The sequence below is a fragment of the Rhinolophus hipposideros genome (genome assembly GCF_964194185.1).
Source record: "Rhinolophus hipposideros genome assembly, chromosome: 3".
Taxonomy (NCBI): Eukaryota; Metazoa; Chordata; class Mammalia; order Chiroptera; family Rhinolophidae; genus Rhinolophus; species Rhinolophus hipposideros.
The window spans coordinates 88,913,887-88,938,680 of NC_138049.1; the positions used below are offsets into that span (position 1 = coordinate 88,913,887).

At 37.8% G+C, this 24,794-nt stretch overlaps 1 protein-coding gene across 1 annotated transcript in view; it reads left to right on the forward strand.

Moving 5' to 3' along the window:
• PKHD1 (PKHD1 ciliary IPT domain containing fibrocystin/polyductin) overlaps positions 1–24,794 on the forward strand; it is a 442,189-nt gene that overhangs the window by 158,975 nt on the left and 258,420 nt on the right. The window contains exons 38-43 of the mRNA XM_081044785.1: positions 10,141–10,351; positions 10,725–10,882; positions 13,164–13,355; positions 16,456–16,581; positions 18,769–18,825; positions 19,107–19,237. Coding sequence (XP_080900911.1) covers positions 10,141–10,351; positions 10,725–10,882; positions 13,164–13,355; positions 16,456–16,581; positions 18,769–18,825; positions 19,107–19,237 — 875 coding nt within the window. The remainder of the gene's footprint in view (positions 1–10,140; positions 10,352–10,724; positions 10,883–13,163; positions 13,356–16,455; positions 16,582–18,768; positions 18,826–19,106; positions 19,238–24,794) is intronic.

Genomic DNA, 24,794 nt, shown 5'->3' on the forward strand with positions numbered 1-24,794 from the left:
TCCCAGTTTTCTATTTACTGTCCATATTTTTATGACATTTTCTGATCTCTATGATGGAAAATATACAAATATTTTTCTTTATGGTTTCTGCCTTTGATTTTACATTTAGAAAACTTTTTCCTATACAAAAACTATGTAAAAATTTACCCATTTGTTTCCTGGTACTTTTATTATTTTTCTTTCTCTTTTTTTAATTTCACATTTATGTTTTTAATCCAGGGTCAGCAAACTATGGCCCATGGGCCAAATCTAGCCCATTGCCCATTTTTGTAAACAAAATTATTGAAGCATAGTAATGATCATTTGTTTAGGTATTATCTATTGTATTATCTATGGCTACTTTATATGGACTTGGCAGAGTTAAATAGTTGCAACAGAAACCACCTGCCTTGTAAACCCAAAACTATTTCCTATTTACAGAAAAAGTTTGCCAACCCCTACTTGAATCCATGCAGAATTAATTTTGATATAGTGTATCTTTTCCTCTCATTTAACTAATTTTTTCTCATTTATTTATTTATTTGTTTGTTTGTTTGTTTAGCCAAATGGCTAGTCAATTTTCTCAACACTGCATATTCAACAAAGCAATTGTGATAGGTTCAAAAATGGCCTCTAATATGTTCAAGTCCCAATTCCTGGGACCCATGAAAATTACTTAATTTGGCAAAAGGGACTTTGGAGTTGTCATTCAAGACCTTGAAATGGGGAGATTATCCTGGATTATCTAGTTAGACCCAATGTATTCACATTGGTCCTTACCAGAGGGGATACAGGGGAAGTCAGTCAGAGGATGATGTGTTGAAGGAAGGAGAGGTAGGAGTGATGCACTTTGAAGATGGAGCCAGCCCACAGGCCACAGCCTAGGAATACGGGGGTCACTGGAAGATGAAAAAGGCAAGGAAATGTATTTTCCTCTTAGAGCCTACAGAAGGAAGCTGCCCTGCTGATACCTTGATTTTAGCTCAGTGAAACCAATTTAGGAATTCTAACCTCCAGAACTATGAGATAATGTGTGTGTTGTTTTAAGACACTATTTTTTTTTTTTGGTAATTTATTACAGTGGTGATGAAAAACTAATACAGCAACATTTCCCTGAGAATTTTAAATGTTACTGTTATCATACACTAAATTCTTATTTGATACAGATGTAGATTAATGTTTTTTATAAAGAACTTTTTTAGAACAAGTTAAAAATTTGGCAAAAAATGTGCAAAGACATATCAGAATAATTAATGCAAATGGCCAGTCGATAGGAATCTATGTGGAGAGGGCTTGAATTTATTCTGTCATAGTGAGGGATTGCTTTTTGTTCTTATGAGGTTTCTCCTACTTTCTCCTCATTAGAAATCAATGAAATGCAAATTAAAACAGAAGTGATTTTTTTTTTCTTAACAATCCAATTGGCCACGACTGAAAATAAAGTAGTAGAAAGGCTGAAGAACTGGCACTAAAATGTGCTGCTAGTAAATGTAGAATTATATGCAGTCATTCTGTAAGAAAATTGGGTAATTACATCAAAAGGCTTAACACTAGGTATATGCCTTGATATAGCAATGCCACTTTTAGAAATTTATTCTAAGGAGATAATCATGAATATGTATATGTGTACAAATTATGCTCAAGCGTGTTCACATCTACATTCTTTATGAGAGCAAAATATTTGGGGAAAAAAACTGAACACGAATAAATAAGGGATTAGTATATAAAATGTACATTTCAAATGGGATTTTGTGATACTGTCATGATGTTAAATCATATATAATGTAGCTTAAAGATGTTCCTACTGTAGTAAGTAAAGGGAATTTAGGTATGTACAGAATTACAGCATTTTTATTTGCATATGAAATTTTGCCAACGTATGAACATAGGAAAGGGACAGGAAAGACATATATGAATGTGTTGCATTAAGATTTGAGTGCTTTTGTTGATGTCTTTTTGCTTCTCTGTATTTTTATCTTAAGTGTTATACATTTATTGCTGTTCTAAAAGGAAATTATGTTATTAAATATTAGCCCTTTCTCACCCCACAAGTCACCTCTGCTCCAAAGCATAAATCATACTGATGATTATCAAAATGATTATCTGGTCAGAAATATATCTAATTTTTATGGAATTTTGGGGAAGTGAACAGAAGTGGCTGTTACGGGCATTCTACAGCAGCCATTAGTTCTGACCAAGTGGGTTTTGCACCTCTGAGTAAAGGACTTCCCTCTACAGTTCTGTAGGGCCTAAGAAGGGCATTTGTTGAATTGGCCTGAAATCCTCACAGGAGCTAGGAACCATGTTCCAGACGTTTCACTTATCTTACAATGTACTATTTCCTGGGTATTTTGAGCTTTATCTTTTGATTCTTCAGTCATTTACTTTTAATCACAGTAGGAACAGTAAAGCTCAGACGGGGTATAAACAAAAGTTAGCCTTCCTTTTATACCTCTGGAAAAGGCCTTCAATCAAAGTATGGCTCATTACACCCTTCCCAAATAACCTCGGTTAACCTTAGTCTAAACCTTTATGCCAAAAGAATGGTAAATTTTTCTCAGCATTGGAAACATTTTGTGCCCAATTCCTTCTCAACACGGTGTAGAATTGCTGATCACCGGTGATGTGCACATTTACAGGATTGCTCTGGTGCACCTTCTGATTCCTATAGGCACATGCTCCCTGCTCAGTCAGTACCAGCAGAGATTAATCAGTAATGGGGCAGAAGGCTCATAGCGCGCACGCACACGGAGCCACGCTCATGCCCGATTCCCCTGCCAGGTTTTCTTTTCGTCCAAGGGAGTGTTCACAGCAAGTGGTTCTCGCTGGGAGAGAGAAATGGAATGTGAAAATGCCCTGTTCCCTCAATTTGGTCTGTCAGATAGTCTTATATTAATGCTAATGTCTCAGTCTTCTCTTCTGAAGTACAGTAAATTGGGTCGCCTCCAATTCACAAATAGTATTGGTTCAAAGAGTTGCCTTGTAAATTGGTTGTTTGGAATTTGGAATACATTTTTTTTTTCCTCAAAGAAAGGCTGATAAACCTTGTGGCTAATGACCTAAGTGAGCCCTCAAAAGTCTGTTTCACCTAAATCTCCTCACTATATAATGCTAATGGGGCTAGAGCAGCTGACCACTGAGTATTATTAGACTGATGGCTTGGGGAAGTAGGTCCATTCCCAACATGGGATGGCAGGGCCACATTTTCTCTCCATTTGGCTTCTACTATCTCAATTGATTTTTTATTGACTACTAGTAGCAGAGCATGTTCTCAGTATCTCCATCTGTAGGTGGCTTTTGTGGCCTAGAGATAGCTCTGGCACAGTGTGAGCTCTGGGAACTGAGAGAGTCAGCTTGGATGCAAGGTGGAGTAATGAGCAGTAGTGAACCTTCTCTAATTCCTCTGGTTACTTATCACCTCCTAAGTTAGAGATAGCACAGGATCTGGACTAGGTGCTGGCAGAAGAAAGAGGGACATGAATAATAGTGGAAGGGCATGATTTTCCCTCCCTATCTTTTCTCTCAAAACTCATATTCTGCTACTGTGTATCTTACCTTCTATCCGCAAAGGGATGAAAGGAACGGTGAAGAACAGGGCTCAAGTACAAGAGAGGCTGGGCAGGGTACCCAGACCCTAATGATAACAGCAAAGAATAAAGAGATGGGGCAGGGTGAGTCCCCAAGCAGTTGCACAGATTGTTGCTCTACTGCATCCTTTTGTTTAAGTATGGGTAAGTGTATATCTTCATCTTTTGGTGTTCTTCCTTCTTTTGCTCCTCTTAGGTTTCTCCTCATCCACCCAGTCTTCAAAGGACCATGTTCCCATGGGTGTGGTCTCAGGTACTCATCATATATAAGTGCATACTTTCTCCTAAGTAATCCCATCCATTCCCATGGAGTAACTTCTGCTTGTTTCTTTATATATTGAGCCTTGGACGTCTCTTCTGAGCTCCTCATCTTTTCACTTGGATATTCTCTTTAATATCTAAAATGTAACCTGTTTAAAATTGTCTTCTTAAGCTTACTATGTCTAAAGCTGAATGCCACTGCAATATAAACAGCAGGTAGGCAGTGATTTTTTTTTTTTTTTTTTTTTACTGTTTTGCTCACTTTTGTAGTCCCGTACTTAGAACAGCTCATGGCACATAATAGGTGCTCAATAAATATTTATTGAATGTATTCATTACCTTCCTCCCAAAATATTTCTGTTTATCCACCACCTTTTTTTAGCTATGGACCTGTGAGTCATCATGGGCATTTTCTGCTTTATCTCAAGATCCAGTCACTCAGTCCTCTTGATTCTCCAAAAGAAATCTCAAATTTTTACACTTCTCCCCAGATCCAATGCTTAACTCTTATTCAAACTTCCAAAATTTCTTGTCTGAACTATTGCATTAACCCTCTACACCCTCCAGTAGCCTTTTTAGTAAACTTTTTACTTTCATTCACTTTCTTGCAATCTGTTCTTCACACAACATCCAGGGTGACCTTTAACAACATAAATTGATCATGTAACGACTTTGAATAAGATTTAAGTCTGTTTAAAACAGGCCGACAAGGTCCTGCATTATTTTGCCTAGTCACACCATGCCGTCTCATTTGTCTTGCTCCAGATACTCTGATCTCTAGTTGGTAGGACACATTAAGCTTCCACTTCCCTCACTAGCTGTTTCTTGCTCATGTTAAGATTTGACTCGGATTTTTTTCTCATTCTCCCTAATCTACAGTAGATATGTTTTTCACGAAAGATTATCTCCTCTCAGCTTGATATATGTACTCATGAGCTTAACATATCACTAGTCTCACAACAGTAGAATTTCTTAGTTATCATCTCACATATTCCTTTGGTAGTTTCCTAGTCATATTTAGGATAAACTCTTTGGGCGAGCCTGGAAAGCCCTTGCTGGGTGGGTCCTGCTCACTTTTCCAGATGTATCCTCACTGACTCTCATCAGGCCCCTATCTCTTCCACATACTTGCAATTGGGCCATGCCACATATGTAGCAATTATTTGAATGTGTTGTTGTCCCACATCATTGTACATGCGTTTGCTGACTTTGCCTAGAGTGCTCTGCTGATTTTGTCACCTGGCCCATCATGAATTATTCTTCAAGATGCAGCTCCATTACCACTCCTTCTGGGCAGCATTCCTGGAAACAACTCCTCCTTTCGTGTGACTGAAATGCTCCATGTCTATATAACAGTGGAACCTGTGTGTCCCTCTGTCTTAACACTTAACTCGGTACATTTGTGAACTTTGTCTATTTCCTCTACTGGCCATAGACTGGAGGATAGTGACACTGTTCCCTTTATGTCTGTCTTCCCAAGGCTTGGCAGATATCCCTCTCCACAGAAGAAAAGATAACTTCATTGGTTTACTTTGGATAGTGGTGAAGCTGCATACAGAAATAAGGGAGAAATAATTTGCATATATTTGAGAAAAATATTTCTAGTTTTTTGTGAGTTCCTTTATACTCCTGTACTTATATAAACATTATTTTAATGAAATGCTACTCTCTCTCTCCCCGTCCCTCCCCCCCCAATGATTTGGCAGCTCATCACTTGGAATGATGATTGAGGTCCTACAAAATAAACATGGGACAATTAGTTTATTTTAAAGTGTGTTAACCCACAAAGATTATTTTCTTTCCATGCCCATTTGGTAAGATGGTTCTCTGGGATTGTGTAATTATGGATGAATGGCATTGAAATGCTTGAACAATCATTTGTAGGAAATACAATTATGAGTAGAAGTTATTAGTGGGAGTAAATGAATCATTTGTTGGTTAACAGGTCAATGTTGAAAGCCCAAAGTGGTTAAACATTAAATTACAAGTTAAGAGCATAACCCTTTTTCATTTAAGTAAATCCATAAATTATTGAGCTTTTTAAACTGTATTTTTATGTTTGTTTTCTTTTTTTGAATTGTGGTAGGGAAAGAAAGGCAGCTGCTCAATCTGGGTTTCTTGAGTTCTGTGAAGTAAAATGACTCACGTGTGAAATGTGTGCAATGCTTTCTTCATCAGAGAAGTCCTATGACATTTAAATCACATAAAGTAAGGGATATAATTTTTTGAGCATCAAAAATAATTTGGTACAGTTAATTTACAGTTAAATTTCCAGAGGTCAGCAATTCCATTCTGTGTACAGTTTTTTGGTTCTGGATTCAGTAGAGCCATTTTCAGAATTCGGTGCTGACATCTCATTGTGTATAATTTTGTCCCTGAAGCATCTTAACTTCCTAATCTGTACAATCTATTAAAAGATAAACAACAAAAACAGTTCTTGCTTCAGAGTAAAACTACTTCGCATAGGTTGAGTTTATTCTAAGTTCTTAATAAATGTTTGTGTTGTTGTTGTTATTTCTTGGTGCTTTTTACATATTAGATATTATATACCAATTCCAATATATATTTGATGGGGGTTTGCAAGTGAATGTCCAGAAGGCAATATTCAAAATAGTTAACTTAAATCCCTGTGAGTTGAATGCTAATCACAAGCCCAGGACTACACTAGGAATTGTGGCATATATAACAGAAACATGAGGCAGTGGCCCTGCATTCAAAGTGCTGACTGCAGTGGTGGGGGAGATAAGATGTATGCATTGTAATAATTATAAAATAATTTAGAATTGCAATATAGATACTGACTATAGGCTATATAATTCGAATCTCCCCAGGCCTTTCTGAGCCTGCTCAGCCTGTGGATATTTCAGTAATGATAAAAAAAAAAATAAAAAATTACTGCCTGCCTCCCCCAACTCTCCCAGAACCTCCAGGCCCCTTCAACATTCCTGCCTGCTTGTTATACACTTATGTGGTCTCACGACAAATTTTGTGTGAGTTCATCAACTAGTCTGTCTGCCACAGTTACCATGAGGTATTTTTCATGCACGTTTCCTCCTGTTTTGTCTTTCTTGGTCATTGTACTTCATTTAGGAAAGTGCTGGGCAGTGCTGGTACCAGTCCATACTGCTGGTACCTGCTATGAGAATACTGAATACGCGGGTGTCAAGGGTACAGGCCTTCATTGCATTCCAGGCGGTCAAACCCCGAGGTGTGGGAGTGTGCTGTGTTCTGTGGTGAAATGTGATAGCCTCCTCTCTCTGACACTCAGGGTCCTATCTGATCCCCTGGACACCAAAAGTTTGGGGTGCTTATTTCTCTATGACTCAGTTGTGATGTTTCCCATGTAATACATATTTATTGAACACCTGTTATATGCTAGACACTTTGATAGGCATCAGTGCTATCATGGTGAGCAAATATAGGTATAACTCCTCCTGTTATGTTTAATAGGGGAGATAAACAGAGGACTACAGTAATGGAGGTCAAATTGCAGTGTGTTAAGTGCTGGAAAGGAACATGGTGAGGTGAGAGGTTATATAATACAGGATTTGACCCAGTGAGGAGGTCTCAGAGGTTTTTCTGGGGAATCAACTTAAACATCATTCTGAAGAATGAGGCAGATGGAGTTGATGAGAGAATCCCAGCAGAGGAACATCAGGTGCAAAAGCCACCGAGAGAGTGTTTTCAGGTTTTTTCCTCAGGTTCAGTGGTCCATGTGGTCAGGGGAGAAGGCCCACATGTGAGACAGATCCCATGATGTCTCTGTTATCTCCTTTTTCCCCCCACTTGCTCCATTGCGTAAACTTTTTCCATTTGTGTGGAAAGCAAGTCACACAAATTGTCCAGAACCTAGTCAGACAGGCCTAAAACTCAGATGTACACATACGTTTTGCTCAAATAGGACCCCACAGCACTATAATGTCTACAAGGGGAGGTGGTCATCGGTATGGGCTGAAGTGCTCCCTGAAATCTGGAAGAGGTGTGGCCTGAGATGTGTTTGTAAGACTAGGTGAGGGGAAGAAAGCTGGGCCCTCAGGTCAAGCCACAGATTGGGCGAAGTGTTAGTGTAGGAATTATTCTGTTAAATGAGAAGAGGTAAGGAGACAGGGCTTCCTGGAATGGAGAAGTTATTAAGGAATCCAAGACCATAAAGTAGAGTCATGTTATAGAGAGTCTTAAAAGTCAAGAGAATTTGGGGCTTTGCTACTGAGTACTGTAGGTGGATACTATAGATTAAGGGACAAAGAAGGGATGTAATTAAAATAGCTTAGCAAAGTTTAATACAAAGCACAATGCAGAATGACCAGGAGAATAAAAGTTCTTTGGAGAGTTTCCAGCTCAGGTAATTATCATAATTATTTCAACATTCTTGAATTTGAGATGATGGTAGGTCATCCAAATGCCAATATCTACTACATAGCTAGAAATATAAGGCTCGTACTCATGAAACATCCAGGTTTGATGTTTTAATCCTGCACATGGAGGTAATATTATTGCAATGAGAGTGAATAAATTAAGAGATAATTTTACTGCTTTATGGAGGCCTGTCAACATTTGAAAGAACATCAGTTTGTATTAATAATTAAAAATGCACTTCAAAGACTGTGGTTTTTTTCTTTAATTCTGACTTGACTGTTATTTATAAGAATGATTAGTTGAGAAATATTTTTGTTGTCCCTACTCTTGGTTCTGCCCATGAGTAGCTTGCATGTTGGTAGGTGCATAGTAGGTGTTTGTTACATATTGACTGAGTATTATGAATAATTGATCATAGTGTTTAATAGAATTTTGTCTTTGATAAACACTTTCTATGCTCAATAGAGGTTTTTCTGTGCAGACACTCAAGAACAAATAATAGAAATTCATTCATATATATATATATATATATATATATATATATATATATATATATGCATATAAAGAAACTTTATTTCATTTTATTGTTCCCAAAGGTTAAAACATACAAACAAGAAATAAAATTAAAATTATTTTCGTTTGTGATGATTTATGTCTTAATTTTTACCTGCCCTATAATTAGAAATGTTGAACTCTGTAAATGTTTTTTAAGATAAAATTATTGCCCAAGTAAACTTCAGAAATTACATCATTAACCCAGAGACCTTTCTAAGCCTAGAACAACATTATTGGTACAAGTGCCCACACATACAGACAAATAAAGAGGAAAGTTTAAAATAATTTGAAAATGATTTATTGCCAGCCACCTCTGTAGTTAGAGATTCAAGTATTATTACTTTCCTTTAGTGCAACAAGGGAGGACAGTAAGTTGCTGTGGGCTAAAGGTAAATTATGATCTATTGCAAAGGAAGAAGGAAATGTACTGAGGAAAGAAGAAGGAGATGGGAGTAAGCCATGTGTTTTCTGAAGTATTGCTTCAGATAATGCCTTGAAAAAGATCTTTGCTTTGACCATTGCTGGAAAAGGCCAGATTGTAAACGGCGAGACAGACTACCTTCTTGAAAATTTGATAGTGAAGGAGTAGCACCCTGTAACAGGGTAGCAGGATCAGATAGAAGCTCTGGAGCCTAATACAAACGAAGGCATCTTGAGACACAAGTTACTCTGCAATTTTGCATAGCATTTCTATGTTGGATACACCCAGTTGTAGATTTTGAAAGGCTTGTTTAATACACCACAATTCAGGACACCCTCTGTGAGCTAATTTCGATTTTGTACTCTACTAATACTGTTTGTAAAGTGAGTTGAAGTCTTCAGATTAGCAATTCATTATGGACTTCTGTATCAGAGATTCTAATAGCTATTTGTTTTTTATTTGGAATAAGAAAGAGGTGGTAAAATTATGTACTCAAAACACAAAGTGATGTAGAGGAGTAAGCAAAAAGATGAAAATATTGAGGGTCTGTTATGTGACAAGGTCCAAACTACATGTTTTGTAGATATTATTTGGTTTAATCTTACTAAAACCTAATGGGGGAAGGCCTTGCTACTTCTGCTTTGTAACTAAGGAAACCAAAGCCTACTTCTGAGTATAATACCCAAAAGAACAGTGTTAGAATATGGTGATACTGTAATTCAGTTGTAAATTTAGTCTGACTTCAATTCCTGTATTTTTGCACCATGCCACTCTCAATCGTGGATTATTTTTATCGCTACCATGTGACAGACAAAAAAAACAAACAAAACCAATACCTGAAAAAGTGAAGGCATTGGTGCTCATCGAGCCTGAAACTTGCTTTCCTAGGTTCTTCTTTCACAGGATTCATTGGCTGAATAATATCACATTTGTATTAACTGTTAGAGGATCTAAAGATAAATTTTCCTCTGACTGCTTTAGGTTCACTACCAGAAGTAATTGTCACCCATCTTCAAGCAGCTGCCTATGCCCATGACACAGTATTGGCTCTGGAAGACACTGTGGACTGGCACTCTGGGGATGAAGTTGTCATTGTCAGTGGAATAGGTGTTGAAGGTGCCAAACCCATGGAAGAGATTGTCATTGTGGAAACTGTGCACAATGCAGAACTCCATCTGAGAACACCCTTGAGGTAACTGAGTGACAGCTTGGCTCCATTTAGATGGAAGATTAGGTCTTAACTGTGTTGGTGTCTGGACATTGGTTTGTCTTTCAATGACACATTTTTAATTAAGACTAGATGTTTTGACAAAATTATAAAGCAAGAAATGTTTTGAAGTTTCTTTTGTAAGACTTTAGAACTTCCATCTTATAGTAGGTGGGCAGTACAATAGTCAGTACATTTTCTAATTTTCAGAGTTGTGCCCATAGTTCACTCTTCCATACATGAGTTTCTAAAGAAATAGACCCCCACATAGAGAATTATACAAATCTAGTGGCTTTCAATTCCTAATAATATTCAGAGTGTTACCTACAAATGTCTTTTTTCTTTTTCTGTTTTTCAGGTATTCTCACAACTGCACAGAAAATTGGGTGGCTGGAGAGCATCGTATTTTAAAAGCCACAGTGGCCCTGCTCAGCAGGAATATTATTATACGAGGAAATCTCACTAATGAGAGGACAGAGCTCCTTGCTTCATGCCAGGAGGCTTATGCTTCAGAAGGTAGAGAAATATTTTGTGGGAAAGTCCAATGAATGAAAAAAGAATGTTCTTACTGTCAAATGATCTGTGGCATTGTTGACTTCTTTCAAAATAGGATAAACCCTTAACCTTTGCATATCCATAATATGCTGTAGTTTTCAGAATGCTCTTGATAAATTATCATTTCATCTTCTGCCCTCCACCACCTTGTGAAAGAGACAAACAAAAATATCCACTTGAGAAATTAATTATATCTTTGGGGGGGAAAAGTTCCTGTTAAATAATTAAATCTGGAGAGTTGAATTAAATTTTTAGGTTAGAGGTTATATAATGAAGTCTTAACTCTGATTCCAGTCCCCTTCTAAAATTCTCAGGAAAACTGTTTAATGCCAGAGTCACGAACACAGGCAGCAGCTCATTCTTACTGATTAGACTTGTAGGCCTCTTCCTTCCCCGCCCCCTTTCCCACTTTGGAGTTTGTTTTCTGAGTGAACTACCACATACTTTAAGTAAGTGGTTGAAAAAGTCAATTTATCTTCTAGAAAAATAACAGGCACTGAATCACACTGATGTGCCTATTAAACATCTATTTCAGGGATGGTTAGTTTAGTAGGTTATGTTTTGGTTTCTCAGGCTGTAGATTATGAGGCTTTCACATGTTGTGAAGACATCATTTGTCAACTTTGGTCCAGGATGGTGTGGATGTCAAGGATGACTCCCAGGCATGAGCTCTGGATGGATGATGAGGCTGTTTATTGAGATGGGAAGATGAACAGATTTTGGAGTGGGAGGGTGGAGATCATTAGTTTAATTTTGTACATGTTGAGACTGAGATGCCAGGCCAGCATCTGAGTAGAGATGTCCGATAGTGTCCCGAGCCTGGAAGAAATGTCAAGGGTGAATTTAAAGACTTGAGTAATCTCTACATATAGACACATATGGGTATAATGTTGGGATGTGGTTGGGAGAGAGGGCTCTTGACCCCACCCCCCTACCACCTCCGTCGTCTTGCTCACAAATATATCATTCTGAAAAATGTTTGGCTACAGTAGGTTATAATCCAGTGACTGTTTAACAATTCTGCTGAGTTGAGATCTGAATTCTATTCAGATACTTTTGGGATTTCTCATATAGGTATTCTCAGATCAAGTTGTGTAAAACTTTGCATTTGATCATGCTGCAAGTGAGACCACATCTCTGGATTGGGGCCATTACAAAGCTCTTAGCTCCCAATGAAAGAAGAATCCCTGATTGCAGCACAACTCTTAAATGTTACTGCAAAGTTCTCAAAATAGAACAGAATTCAGACCTTCACTAAAAACATATGTCACTCACCTCTTTGTGTGGGGTGGAAATATGGGAATGAGGTACCTAAATACAATAATACAAGGCCTGGCCACTCGAAAATATTATGGATCACTGACATAAATAATCAAAATTGTGATAAAGCATAAGCATGTAAAAGACCTCTTTAAATTTGCCTCTTCTACCCTCCTTTTCTGGATGTGAGCAAATGACTGAACTCTAATTTACTATGGATTATTTACTCTGGAATGGTATATCGTTTTGTATTAGTGGCACTTCTTTTTTGGTTTGTTATCTTGGATGATACAGAATCAATTCAGGAAGTGATTTCTTAGTTAGTTCACACCACTACATGCCACATGTCAACTGAAAGTGTCTTGCACCCTGAAGCAGCAGCACTCCAGCCATAGCAGCTGTGTGTACTATGTTCATGCAGGTTACTGTCCTCTCTAGGGGCACGATTTAGAAGGAGGGGTTGATAATGCTCTGTTACTTTGCTGGAGCTCTTTGCCATTCCTGCAGTGGTAATTTTCTTAAGTCCCCAAACTATAAAGCAGCAAAGGAAAGGGGAAGCCCGTTGGACCGCCGAAGACTAAAAAGAGCTGTGATTATATTTAGCACTCACATCTCTTTCCTACCATTATCAACCATGCGAAGGTTATTTTATTGCTCACTACCTTCAGGGGATTTTTGGATTGAAATAAGCATCTATTCTGGTTGGGTTTGTGGTATATGGTCAGCCTTTTGGTGACAGTAATTAAGGTGGTTGATTTGGGAGGCTTCTGAAAATAATAAAGGCAACATCATGTCTTAGTTATCAGATATTTTAATTCATAACCTAAAAAGGAGAATCAAAGTAAAAGGGAAGTAAGATCACTAGATGAAATAAATAACAGTGCTTTGTCTTTTGTGCAGTCAGTGCATTTCAACGGGGGAGCGGGGGTATTTGTCTAAAAGCCTCATGCTTCAGGTCCACTGACTTCATTCTGTATTTCAGGTAATTTGCAGCACTGTTTGTATTCTAAGAGTGAGAAGATGCTGGGATCCAGGGATCTGGGTGCCAGAGTCATTATTCAGTCCTTCCCAGAGGAACCCAGCCAGGTCCACTTGAAGGGAGTGCAGTTCCGGGACTTGGGGCAAGCCTTCCATAAGCATCTGAGCTCGCTGATTCTAGTGGGTGCTATGAGAGGTAAGGAGGTCCAAGCCTATGACTTCTCGTGTTTCTTTCTCACATGTTAAAGGCACAACATGTGGGGTTGTGATAAGTGATATGTGGGGTGTGGGGGTTTCAGATAGATAATTAAAATCTAGATCTATAGTTCTCAAACTTTAGTATGACTAAAATAATCACTTTGGGAGTTTATTAAAATTCAGGACTATGGACCCTGCCAAGACAAATTCTGGTCTAAGGGGGGCTCAGGGATCTGAGTTTTTAACAAACAAGCCGTATTATTCTAGAACAAGTGATCCAAGGAGTATACTTTGAGAGACATTACTATAGGTACAACAGATGTGGATTGTGTGAATCCATGTTGTAAACCCTGCTTCTATCATTTAATAGCTTGTGACTATTGGCAAGTTGACATTGAATAGCATAAATAATCAATGCAATGGGAGTCCAGCACAGCAGAGAGCAATTCTATGGAAGTTGTCCTAACCCACAGGAATCTTCTTCTTGGAAAAATGGGAGATAGTGGGCTGAGAACCAGGCACTTTTCCTGGGAACATAGACCAAGCAGTGTGCAGACCTTGGCCAGAGCTGAGATAGAGAAGCCCATCTATCAGTGGGATAGATGGAAGAGGAAATATCAAATGCAGGTGGGAACAACTTGTTAAAAAACAAGATTGGAATCAGAAAAGAAGAATATGACAACATGTACTGATAAAGGTTCTGAAACAAGTTGGAGAGTCATAGGAGCATCTAGGGTGAAAACTCAATGCTAGAAGTTCACACGCAGAGAGTCAGAGAATTGGGGTAGAGATTCTAAGTAATGAAGACAGAAGTGCCATTTCTGAATTATCCTCCCCATCCCTCAGCACCTCCAACACCCACACACTCAAGCTTTTCCTTCCTGGAGTTGGTGCCTGACAAAGGACATCAAGGCATACCTACTTCGTGGTTCAGGTGGGCCTTGACAAATGCTAGGATTTCTACAGGTAATGACAGAGTAATCTTTGAAGTCATTGAAAGCTAGCCAACTGCAACACTTTTTTCTCTTTTCAAATTCATCTGCATGCCAAGAATGTCTGTTTATGCAATTTCCAGATCTTTTTCACCTTATTTATTTGTATTTATTTATTTATTCATTTATTCATTCATTCATTCATTCATTCATTCATTCATTTTTGACATTCATTTAGGGGGATGGTTCCTAATATGGAAACGATAGTACATTAGGACAATCAGTACGATAGTACATTAGGACAATCAGTATCTTTGTGCCTCTCTCTCTCTTTCTCTCTCTCTCTCTCTTCTTTCTTTCTCTCTTTTTTTTTTTTTTTGGTCTCCTGGTTCTTATAATGCTGCAGAATATTTAGCATGGGGACCAGCTCCAGTATAAATGAGAACAGCAGTCACATATGTGTTATCAATTGAACATAATCAAAACTCTCTTTTGCTCAAAAACTTACTTAATTTGCCTTCTCTAACCTCTGCTTCAGAATAGCTACATTTTTACATATTTTTGTATATTAGGTTTTATTTGAGAATGGGTTCAGTGCTTGCTTAAAAAAAGTTTGAAATCTACTAAGTTAATATATTATCCCCTGTAAGTCTATTAAAATGCAAATGTGTTTCCTAGGAGGGGGCAAAATATTAACCCAGCAGTTAGAAACTTCTTGCATGCTTGCCAAAGATCTTTTGTTTCATCCTCTGAAGGCCCTCATGACCCATGTGGCGAATTGGCCCCAGACACTAGAGTTAAGGGTTGTTAGACTATTCACTTGCACCCCACTTTTAAAAGTTTACCAGTTCCTGAACTAAACCATAAAGGATCTATAAATACATTAGTACTTATTGGGTTGATCAGATGGGCTGGCATATCTTCATGGAGTGATTCTATGGTGGAGATCTGGAGTCAGGAAATGTCTACAGCAGGCAGTGTTTTCTACATAAGTGGGTACGGATGTGTTAACTTATTAGTGAGTGATGTGAGAGCGTCTGGTACTACGGGAGCTGAGATCCAGGTTGAATGTGGAGGCCCTGCATTTATGGAGACACTATAATTGAGAATTTTCTGGATAGACCCAATTTAAAAGTCAAATTATTCTATAAACCAAAGTAATTTTTCTAAATATTCGACATCAGTATAATATTGCTTGCTACCTGGAAATGATACAAGACTCATTTTTCAGGATTTATTATTTAGTTATCTAAATAGTACATTTTTATTATTTTAATTTGTTTCTTCCATCAGACTGAAGATACACAAATACAGAATTTACTAAATTTTATTCATCGTTATATCTCTAGCACCATGCACAGTTCCTAAAATATATAGTTGATACTCAGTATTTATTCATTGTTGTGCCAGCCCACATAAATTGATTAGGGGGTCATAAAATATGCCCATGGAACCAGTGTGATGGTTTTCCTAAATGTCGGTTCCTTTTCCCATAGTATGGAGTGTATCCCCTTCAGCTTCCTAAACCCACTGTATGCAAATATGAGAGTTGTGATCCTCAGGTCAACCTCTGGCTTTGCTTGTATTGAATTATAATATTGTACGCGTCAAAATGATATAATGTTATTTGCCAATGTTACCCAAATAAATTTAATTTAAAAAGGAGAGAATCTCTGGCCAACAAGTTAAATATTGTTGCCCAGCAAGTTAAAAATATTACTTCATAGCTCAGGAAATAATGATTACATCTCCTCATGCCAGATGCAGTTTTCAAAGCTCAGGATTGGTCCATAAGCAATACTCTTCACATTGTCCTTAACTTCTCTCTAGCAGCTGTCCACCATCTTATGATGAGAGTTAGTACCAAAGATGGTGGCCAGTTAGAAATCTTAATGGCCATGAGGTCTTTAGAGGTTTGGCCATACTGTCTCTTTCTCTTTTTTTTTTAACACTTGACTCTTGGATTCTACTCTGCTTATCTTTGGTATCTTTAAGATGCATTGGCCTGAGTTGCCCATTTTTTAAAATTTGATTTCTGCTCATTTCCTTAGTTTCATCATAGTATGGGAGAATGTTCTTATTATAGCTTGTTTTGGAGATGATTAACGGAATCTGAGGAGCCTTCAAGATTCCCTTCTAATTTTTGGCTTACTTTTTCCAATTCAGGTTCCTACATACAGGGCTGCACAGTGTGGGGCTCCTTCAGCAGAGGCCTCAGCATGTGCAGGACCCTGGGCCTGAAGGTGGATAGCAATGTGTTCTACGATATTTTAGGCCATGCACTGCTGGTGGGTAAGTGAAATGAGTTTGTTTAATCTGGATATTCTTGAGTAAGACACAGTTTTTTCAAAAAGCATTGTCCCCAAATTTGAATTTCCAATTTATAAAAACTTTAAACTTTGCTCATTAGAAATAAGTCATAGTTAAAATTTCTAAATTTCAATTTAGTTATCAGTGATTGGCTAACTAAACTTTACAATAGGAAACGGATCTTCTAAAGGTGGTATTTCAGGTCAGGTTCATAAATATACAATGGGAGATTTTAAAATTTACTTCAGCAATTTTCATAATACTTCAAAGTCATATAAAATATCTTTGTACTGTCTCATGGAGTGTAAATCTGGATGCTGGACAAGAAGTTAAACATCTTGAATTTTATTCTTAGCTGCTCCTGTGGCTTGCTGAAGAAGTGTATGTTTCAGAATCTTCTAACTGCTCACCTGTATCCACTTTTTTTCTCCTTAAGTTCATTCCTCTTGCACAACCCAGAGTTATTCTTAAAAAAATCTTGCATCATATCACTTCTCTCCTTAAAACCCTTTAAGAGAACTATAGTGGATTGTATTAGAATACAATCCAAAATCCTTAATCTAGTTTAAAGGATTCCTTCAGTGATTTTGCCTCTATTAACCTCTGTAAACTTGTCTTGTTCTTTTTCTCTCCCTCTTTGCTCTAGATGAACTGACCTATTTTATTTTAATTATTTCAAAAGACTATACTTTTTTCTGCCTCAGAGCTTTTGCACAAGCTCTTTTCCTCTATTCATGCTACTTGCCCTCTTTCTGCACGATACTCTGTATAAGTTCTTTTAGCACCAATCATTTGTTGATTAAAAATTATGTATCATGTTTCTGATCATCTGATTGATGTCTGTTTTTACCATCAGATTTCATGTGAATATTGTTTCCTTAACATTTAGCACATTTACTAGTGCATTATAGCTATATTTGTTGAAAGAAATGAATGAATTAATGAACAAAGGGTCTTTGGTTATGTCAGAATAAAAAAGCAAATCAGAGGTTTTCACTGAAAGTAAGATTATAACTGTATTTGTTAAATAGTGTTATATATTTAATTCTTAAATTAATTAATGTGATATCATTAGTAGGGATATGTTTCATTTAAGAACAATCTGTTAAGATAAAAGCTATAAAGGTTCTATTCCTGAGAGGGAAACTGTTTAGTGAGAAAATATGGATCATATAAACTTGCTTTAAAACAAAGTCCAGCTCTAAAGGGCAAAGAGCTATGAACAATAAAAGTGATCTGGTGCAGGAAAATCTTTTGATTGGAAAAGGACAGCTACAGGGCAGTCAGACTAACAGATGGAGGATTACCTTTGTTTATTCTTATTTTCATCTGAATAAGGGGAAAATTTACTGAAACCTGGAACAGAAATTCAGGAAGATACCCTAAGACTATTTTAGGAGAAAACAATTATACAGACTAGACATTAACTAGGCAAAAAAGAAAATCTGCAGGAGGAATTTAACCTTTAATACTTGGATATTGTGAATTGGTAGCTTTTAACATCTACTGGTGAGCAGGTGAGCGAATTTGAATATTTGCTTATTAGGGCATTATAAAGTACTCAATTCATGTAAAACGAGTATGCAAATCCAGACTCATGAAATGACATGGGAAACCCAGATACCTAATGACCTAGAAAGAGGGCTTCTGTGGGGCTGCTTTCTATTGATGCCACGTAAGTGGCTAATCTCTCTCTGTAGCATGGCCCATCCTCTTTTATTCTCTTCTATTCCAAACCTCAGTGGCTTGGGCGTGAGGGTCCTAGTTACTGTCCAGCCTGTAACTCCAGGACATTCTAGGTCTTCCAGGGAAAGAGAGGGGCATGCAGATAGCTGATGGCCAGTCAGAATAGGTAGGGTCAGATCTGAAGCTGACACGAGGGTATGTGGCATTTAACTATGGAGATAGTCACTTAGACTCTTCCTAAGAAATAAAATAGTAGGTACATTTCTTTATTCCTTTTTTTTTTTTTAGAAAAATGAACTTCTGATTCATGATACTTTAGAACTGAAAAGTCCATGTATTATGTATTTCTTTGCTTCATAGATAAAAACGCAAAAAAAAAAAATCAAAGCAAGCCACACCTCAAAGATGAAATAGTATAGCAGTGTCCCTTGTTTTCCTGGGTGGCATGAAATATGCTGAAGTAACGTGATCTTTTGTTCTCAGGAACATGCACGGAGACAAGATATATTCCGTGGGAGGCTATTCCTGGAAGAACAAATGGTAAATATGTAATTTGGTTTTAAATCTATTATAGTCTGTTTAAATTGCCATATATGTTATAGACAGGCCTGATGTTAGATATCTTGAATTTGTTGAACATAGTAAATGTTATATATATGTGTGTGTGTGTGTGTGTGTGTGTGTGTGTGTGTGTATCTATACACATGCATATGCATTATGTGAGCTATAATGTGTATTAGTAGAAATAAGAGTGTTGAGTTGTATAAATTTTAATTATGTTCGTGAATACCTTGGGTTTGATTTATCTTTTCTTAAATTAGACTGGTCAGAACAGGGAAACATAATAAGAAACAACGTGATCATCCGTGTTTCTGGCGCCGAGGGACTATCCAGTCCTGAACTGTTGACACCATCTGGTGTCTATACCCGCAACCCCACCAATGTTATAGAGGTAAGGTCTTCACCAGGAGGGTCAGAGCTAAGAAGGCATACGGTTCACTCCAAAAATTGGTTGGAGGGCAGCATCAGTGGATAGAATAAAATGTTTACTTGCTGCACACTGGTATTGAGAAAGTACTTTTTGATCTTGTGTTGAACAAGTGCTTTAGGATAAATATAATCCTTTCAGAATTCCCGTGAATGCTCTTTGACGTAATATCTACGTGGAACAAAACAAAGTAGACATTTCTTTTCTGGTCACTTTATTTAATGCAATCTAAAATATCTTCCCAAGCTATCGCTGTGGTGCTGATTTTTGTCATGATTCCAACATTAATTATCTATTAAATCTTTACTGTCTTACTGTATTCATGGGGTCATATGTTCAAAACTGAGGGTCTGTAAAGTCATGAGGCGTATGAGTCATGTCAGATTCCTGGATGAATGAAGTACACGCTGATGGCCTTGATTTTTTTCACCCCGTTATTTAGTACAACTTAACATTACTTTTCCTTGGTGAATTTTTCTCCAAACACTTTAAGAAATATATTTTTCTGCTAGTTTAACCATAGATGTGTGAGTGAAGAATTGCATCAGAATAGTAGGAAGGCCACTTAGTTCCCCCTTTTTCAATGATTTTGTACTAAGGATATCCTACTCTTCCAGGACACTCCTCTGATCATCTACTGCAGGGGTGTCCAAACTTTTTTCAACGTTTTTCACCAAGGGCCATATGCGGTAAAATACACAAACAGCCGGGCCATTCAAGGTGAAGTACGTATTGTCTCACCTGGATTACTTAAGTAAACTAAATATATTTTTGGAATTTGCTGTGGGCTAATTAAAAATGGATTGCAGGCCGCAGTTGGCCCACGGGCCGCAGTTTGGACACCCCTGATCTACTGTATCATGACAATTTCGCCAAGTTTCTGAGGCACTGAGAAAATGAACATCTCTGTTTCTCTCTGATCGTCTGTTTTTAATTACTTTCAGCTGAACAACACCTAATAAAAGTCATGGTTATCTCCTCAACCTTCCTCCAGACGCTTAATTACGTTTTTTCCAAGTGCAGTACTTACACACCATTTTAGGTGCCTAATGGGGACAGCTAATATGCCAGTGAGAAAGGAGGCAGAACTGCATGGATTGAAGGAAACCAAATTCTAGACCCAGAACAACAAGAGTGGCATTTAACTGGTTGGTGTTAAGGCTTGTTGAGCAGCTATGCCAGCAAACTTTGGGGCCTAAAGAACTATGTTTCTGCATACTTTCTCAGCTAATATAATCTTGATTACACTGAAATACCTAGAGGAAAGTAGACCCTAAAGGTGTCCCAGCACATCTTCCTTCATGAGACTGGAATGTATCTGAATCAAGTATTGAACACTAGGGGTGCCGTCCGTTTGTCTTTGCTTTGTGGATGACACATGGGCAGGTGTCTTGGCCACTAGTCAAGCAGAAGAATTGAGCTGGCTATAGGTCTATAGGTGCAGAGAGCCAGAGGGTCATTTGTAAAGCGGAGAAATCACCTGAACCTTTGCACACTGACCTGTGAAAAATGCTCAGTCAGCAATCGAAAAACTGAGTCCAAAACAAGCTCTTCCCTGTTAGATGCCTTCCATTTTTATTTGTTTTCTTTCTTCCTCTTATATCTATTTTACAAAATTATTTTAAAAATACAGTGAACATGTTTTGAGAGTGAAGTTTCAGTTTAAGTCGGTAGTGTAGATTCATTAAGCGTATTCATTAGATGTATTTCTGACATTTTCTTTGATGACCTTAAAATTCTGTAGTTCTCTTCTCATTAGCTTATTAGCTGTTAGACCCCACATGATGTTTGAAACATAATAGTTTATCAACACAAATTCATTGAATCTAATGAATGAATGAATGTAAGCACATTTACATAATCAAAAAATGAGCAGAAGAAAGAGAAAAATAAAGAATAGATTCTAAGATCCAACAATCATATCGATGCCTGGGAAATAAGATGTTTCATCTGTGGCAGCAGATAAATCCTGTGGGATTCACCTCTCAGTGTTAAATCTTATTTCAGATGAGCCACTACTGTTCTACTGTCTCTTTGGAATTCTAATGTCTGGAATGTGCTATTACTAAGGATATAGGTGATAACTGGGAATATGTGGCAAGACCCAAAAGTTAGGGACTGCTCTTGTCCCTTAGGGTCAATGAAGGTCATTTCATTATTGAACACACAGTAAGTTAGTATTTATTAAGTTTGTCCTATGGACATTACACAGAAAACTTTGACAAATGTATTTTAGAAATATACCTTTATTCCAAAGAGATAATGAGGAGGCTACAATGACAGTGATACATGGTGTGTGTGTGTGTGTGTGTGTGTGTGTGTGTGTGTGTGTGTGTGTAATACAAGTATGTGGATCAGAAAGAGATGTGGTAAAAAACAAAACAAAACAAAAAAAAACCTTCCCCCTTCCCTGGGTTGTTCTGATAATCAAGAGAGACATTTCTTATTCTGAGGAACTGATTCATGGGTAGTGGCTTTTTTGTCCTTCTATGTGAGGGGTTTAGAGTCAAACTACCCCTATGGGATTGTAGTCAAACCTTGTGTGTACTCAGTTATTTTGATCCCTTTTCTTGCCTTGCTTCTCCGTTTTCTTACAGTCTGGCAAAATATTTTTTAAAGCCTCTGTATTGCTGTAATTAAGATTTTTCTTTTTTCAAACTTCCAACTTTGAAATAATTGTAGACTCAGAAGACATTGCAAAAATGCCTCCCAGCTTCCCCCAATGATAACATAACCATGCCATTGCCATAGACCAATAGCTAAATCAATAAATCGACACTGGGATAATAGTATTAATTAAACTAAAGCCCTTATTTAGACTTGAATAAAATTGCATAATTCTCGTTCCTGGGCAACCAACCCTTGAAAGCCTAAACTTTCTCTCACCTACATGAATCTGGCTTTGAAATCTCTGGCTTGGCAGGCAGGCAGTGAAGAAACAGAGTTGATCCTCAAGTCTCTGCCGTGAGCTGTGGTCATATATTATTCCCTAATTACCCTGACCCAAAGCCTAGGACCAAACGTGTAGCTATAGCACACAAAATTTACTTTGACTTTCAGTCAGCCATCTTTATAGTTCACTCAGCTTCGACCCTGCATGATACAATGGTATTTCAAGTGTGCTATTCCTTTTTAGTTTTATAGCCACAAGTGGTGTGCCTGCTTCGCTGCCCAGGCTATAGCTGAACCAAGTCCAGGGAGAAGTAAAACCTGAGCTTTGTGCCTTCTTGCTAGTGAGGATTCCAGCGTGATATTCCTGTTTGCGTCTCCAGAGGACTTGTGGTATTTCTTTGTATACTCCTTAGGTAGGCCTTTGCTGTGCTTTCCAAAAACAAATGAGTGGTGGTTCTTCTTGCATCACCTGTAGCTCTTAGAGCACTCCATTTCCAGACTGACTTCCCTTAGCAACTCAGTACCTGCATCTGACTCCTTTTATGGGGATTCCTTGTTATCTGTCCAGAGGCTTCATCTCTGCCGTTGATATAACCTATGTCAACCTTTGCTCTCAAACAGCAAGGACCTGTTCACTTCCAGAGCTCCCGAATATCCCATGTTTATGGTGGTATTGCACATTTCCAATGACCAGACTCTTTTTTTAGAATATTCCACAGAAAAACCCTGAAGATGAACCCTTTGGAAACCCCCATTTAATTTGAGAGGAATTTGTTCTGGTTTGTGAATCAATTTTGTAAGGAATTCTGTGTTTAAAGGCTCAATTTTAGTTTTCTAGCTTTTCCCACTCAATAGCTAATGTATATTTAAGAGCTGCCTGAAGGGTTAACTCACTTTTTTTCTAGTCACTATAGATGCACACCTCAAGGAGCTGGCTTACTTGAGCAGTTAATTTCACTCTGGAATTTCTCTTGCTTGAATGTCCATAATACATTGACTTCCGCAAAGAATTGATTTCCACACAAAATCCTTGCTTGCCTTAAACCCTACCCTGCAAGCCGCTGGCTGCCTGCATAAATATGTGGTCTTTCCTCATGAATCATTTGTAGCATACCCAATTGGAATGGAGAGTGAAAAGGGCTGGGAAGTAATGCGATCTGACTGTTCAAGTACTAAGAAAAGTGTGCTTTATCGGCTAACAGGCGACCAACGTTGCAATACCCTGCCCAACTATAAATGCACTTGGAAAGCATTTATATACGGTCAGCTAGATGCTCTGCAAATACTAATGACACTAGGGCAGAGGATTCAACAAGTCTATCCATTTGCTAAAAATATGTGCTCTCTGGGCACCTGTCTGGGAAAGGTGATGAATAAGCACTTCGCTCTTCTAATCTATTCTTTAAATGTTTGAATGTTTCCCCTCTTGATAGAGTCTTGGTAATATTTTTGGATTGCTTTGGTAATGAAATGCAGGTATATGTCTAAATGAGATAATCACTTCTAGTCTCTAGTGTACCTTTTTCATTGTTGGTATATCTGCAGAAAGGTGGGTATTTAAGAAGCCCCATTTCCTAACCCTCAGTTCTTACATACTCATGGCCTTTCTCATGGCTCATAGGTGTGGTAGAGACACAGCCACCCAACCTAGACTATGTGGAAGGTGGGGCTGCACATGTCACTCCATGAGGAAGTTTCCAGCTGTGTAATCATAACTGAGAATCCACAACCATATTACTTCCTGTGTACCTACTAGGGCTGAAGAGATATATTAGGCACTTGTATTTGCCAACCCAGTGACAGCAATTCTTCTGAAGCCAAGAGTCGTGAACACGTGTCCTAGTTTTTTTGTTTAACATGAGGGAAGAATTGAGATAGCTGATTCAATGCTAATAAATGTCCTTTTTTGGGAATGCCTAACACCAGATTTGACTGTTTAAAAATGTATAAATATCATCCTTGTAAAGACTGCCAAAGCATTCTTATTGTAATTAACTACCGAAATAAGCCAAATAAAACCTAGCTGGACCATCAGCTCTAATGTGTCTTTTGGAGCAAAAATTAATATAAGACCCGGTCTTATTTTACTAAATATAAGATTGGGTCTTTAATATAATATAATATAATATAATATAATATAATATAATATAATATAATATAATATAAAATATAATACTGAGTCTTATATTAATTTTTGCTCCAAAAGACACAGTAGAGCTGATGGTCTGGCTAGGTCTTATTCTCGGGGAAACAGGGTATGTTTTAAATTTAGGTTGACCTTTCCATCAAAATTTGGAGATAGGATACTAGAATGGGCATAGATTATTTTGACAACACAGACTTCCAGTCTAGACTGTAGACTAGGGTTTCTCAACCATCACAGTATTAACATTTCGGATCATATAATTCTTTGTTGTGGGAAGTTGTCTTCTGTAGAACAGCATGCCTGGTCTCAACCCACTGAATACCAGTAACATCCCTCTACTCCCTGAGTTGTGACAGTCCAAAATGTCTTTAGAGATTTCCAAATACTCCCTGGGGAACAAAATCATCCCTGACTGACAACTACCACTCTAGACTGTGACACCTCAAGATAATTGGAATCTTAGAGATGGCTCTGGTTCCTTGA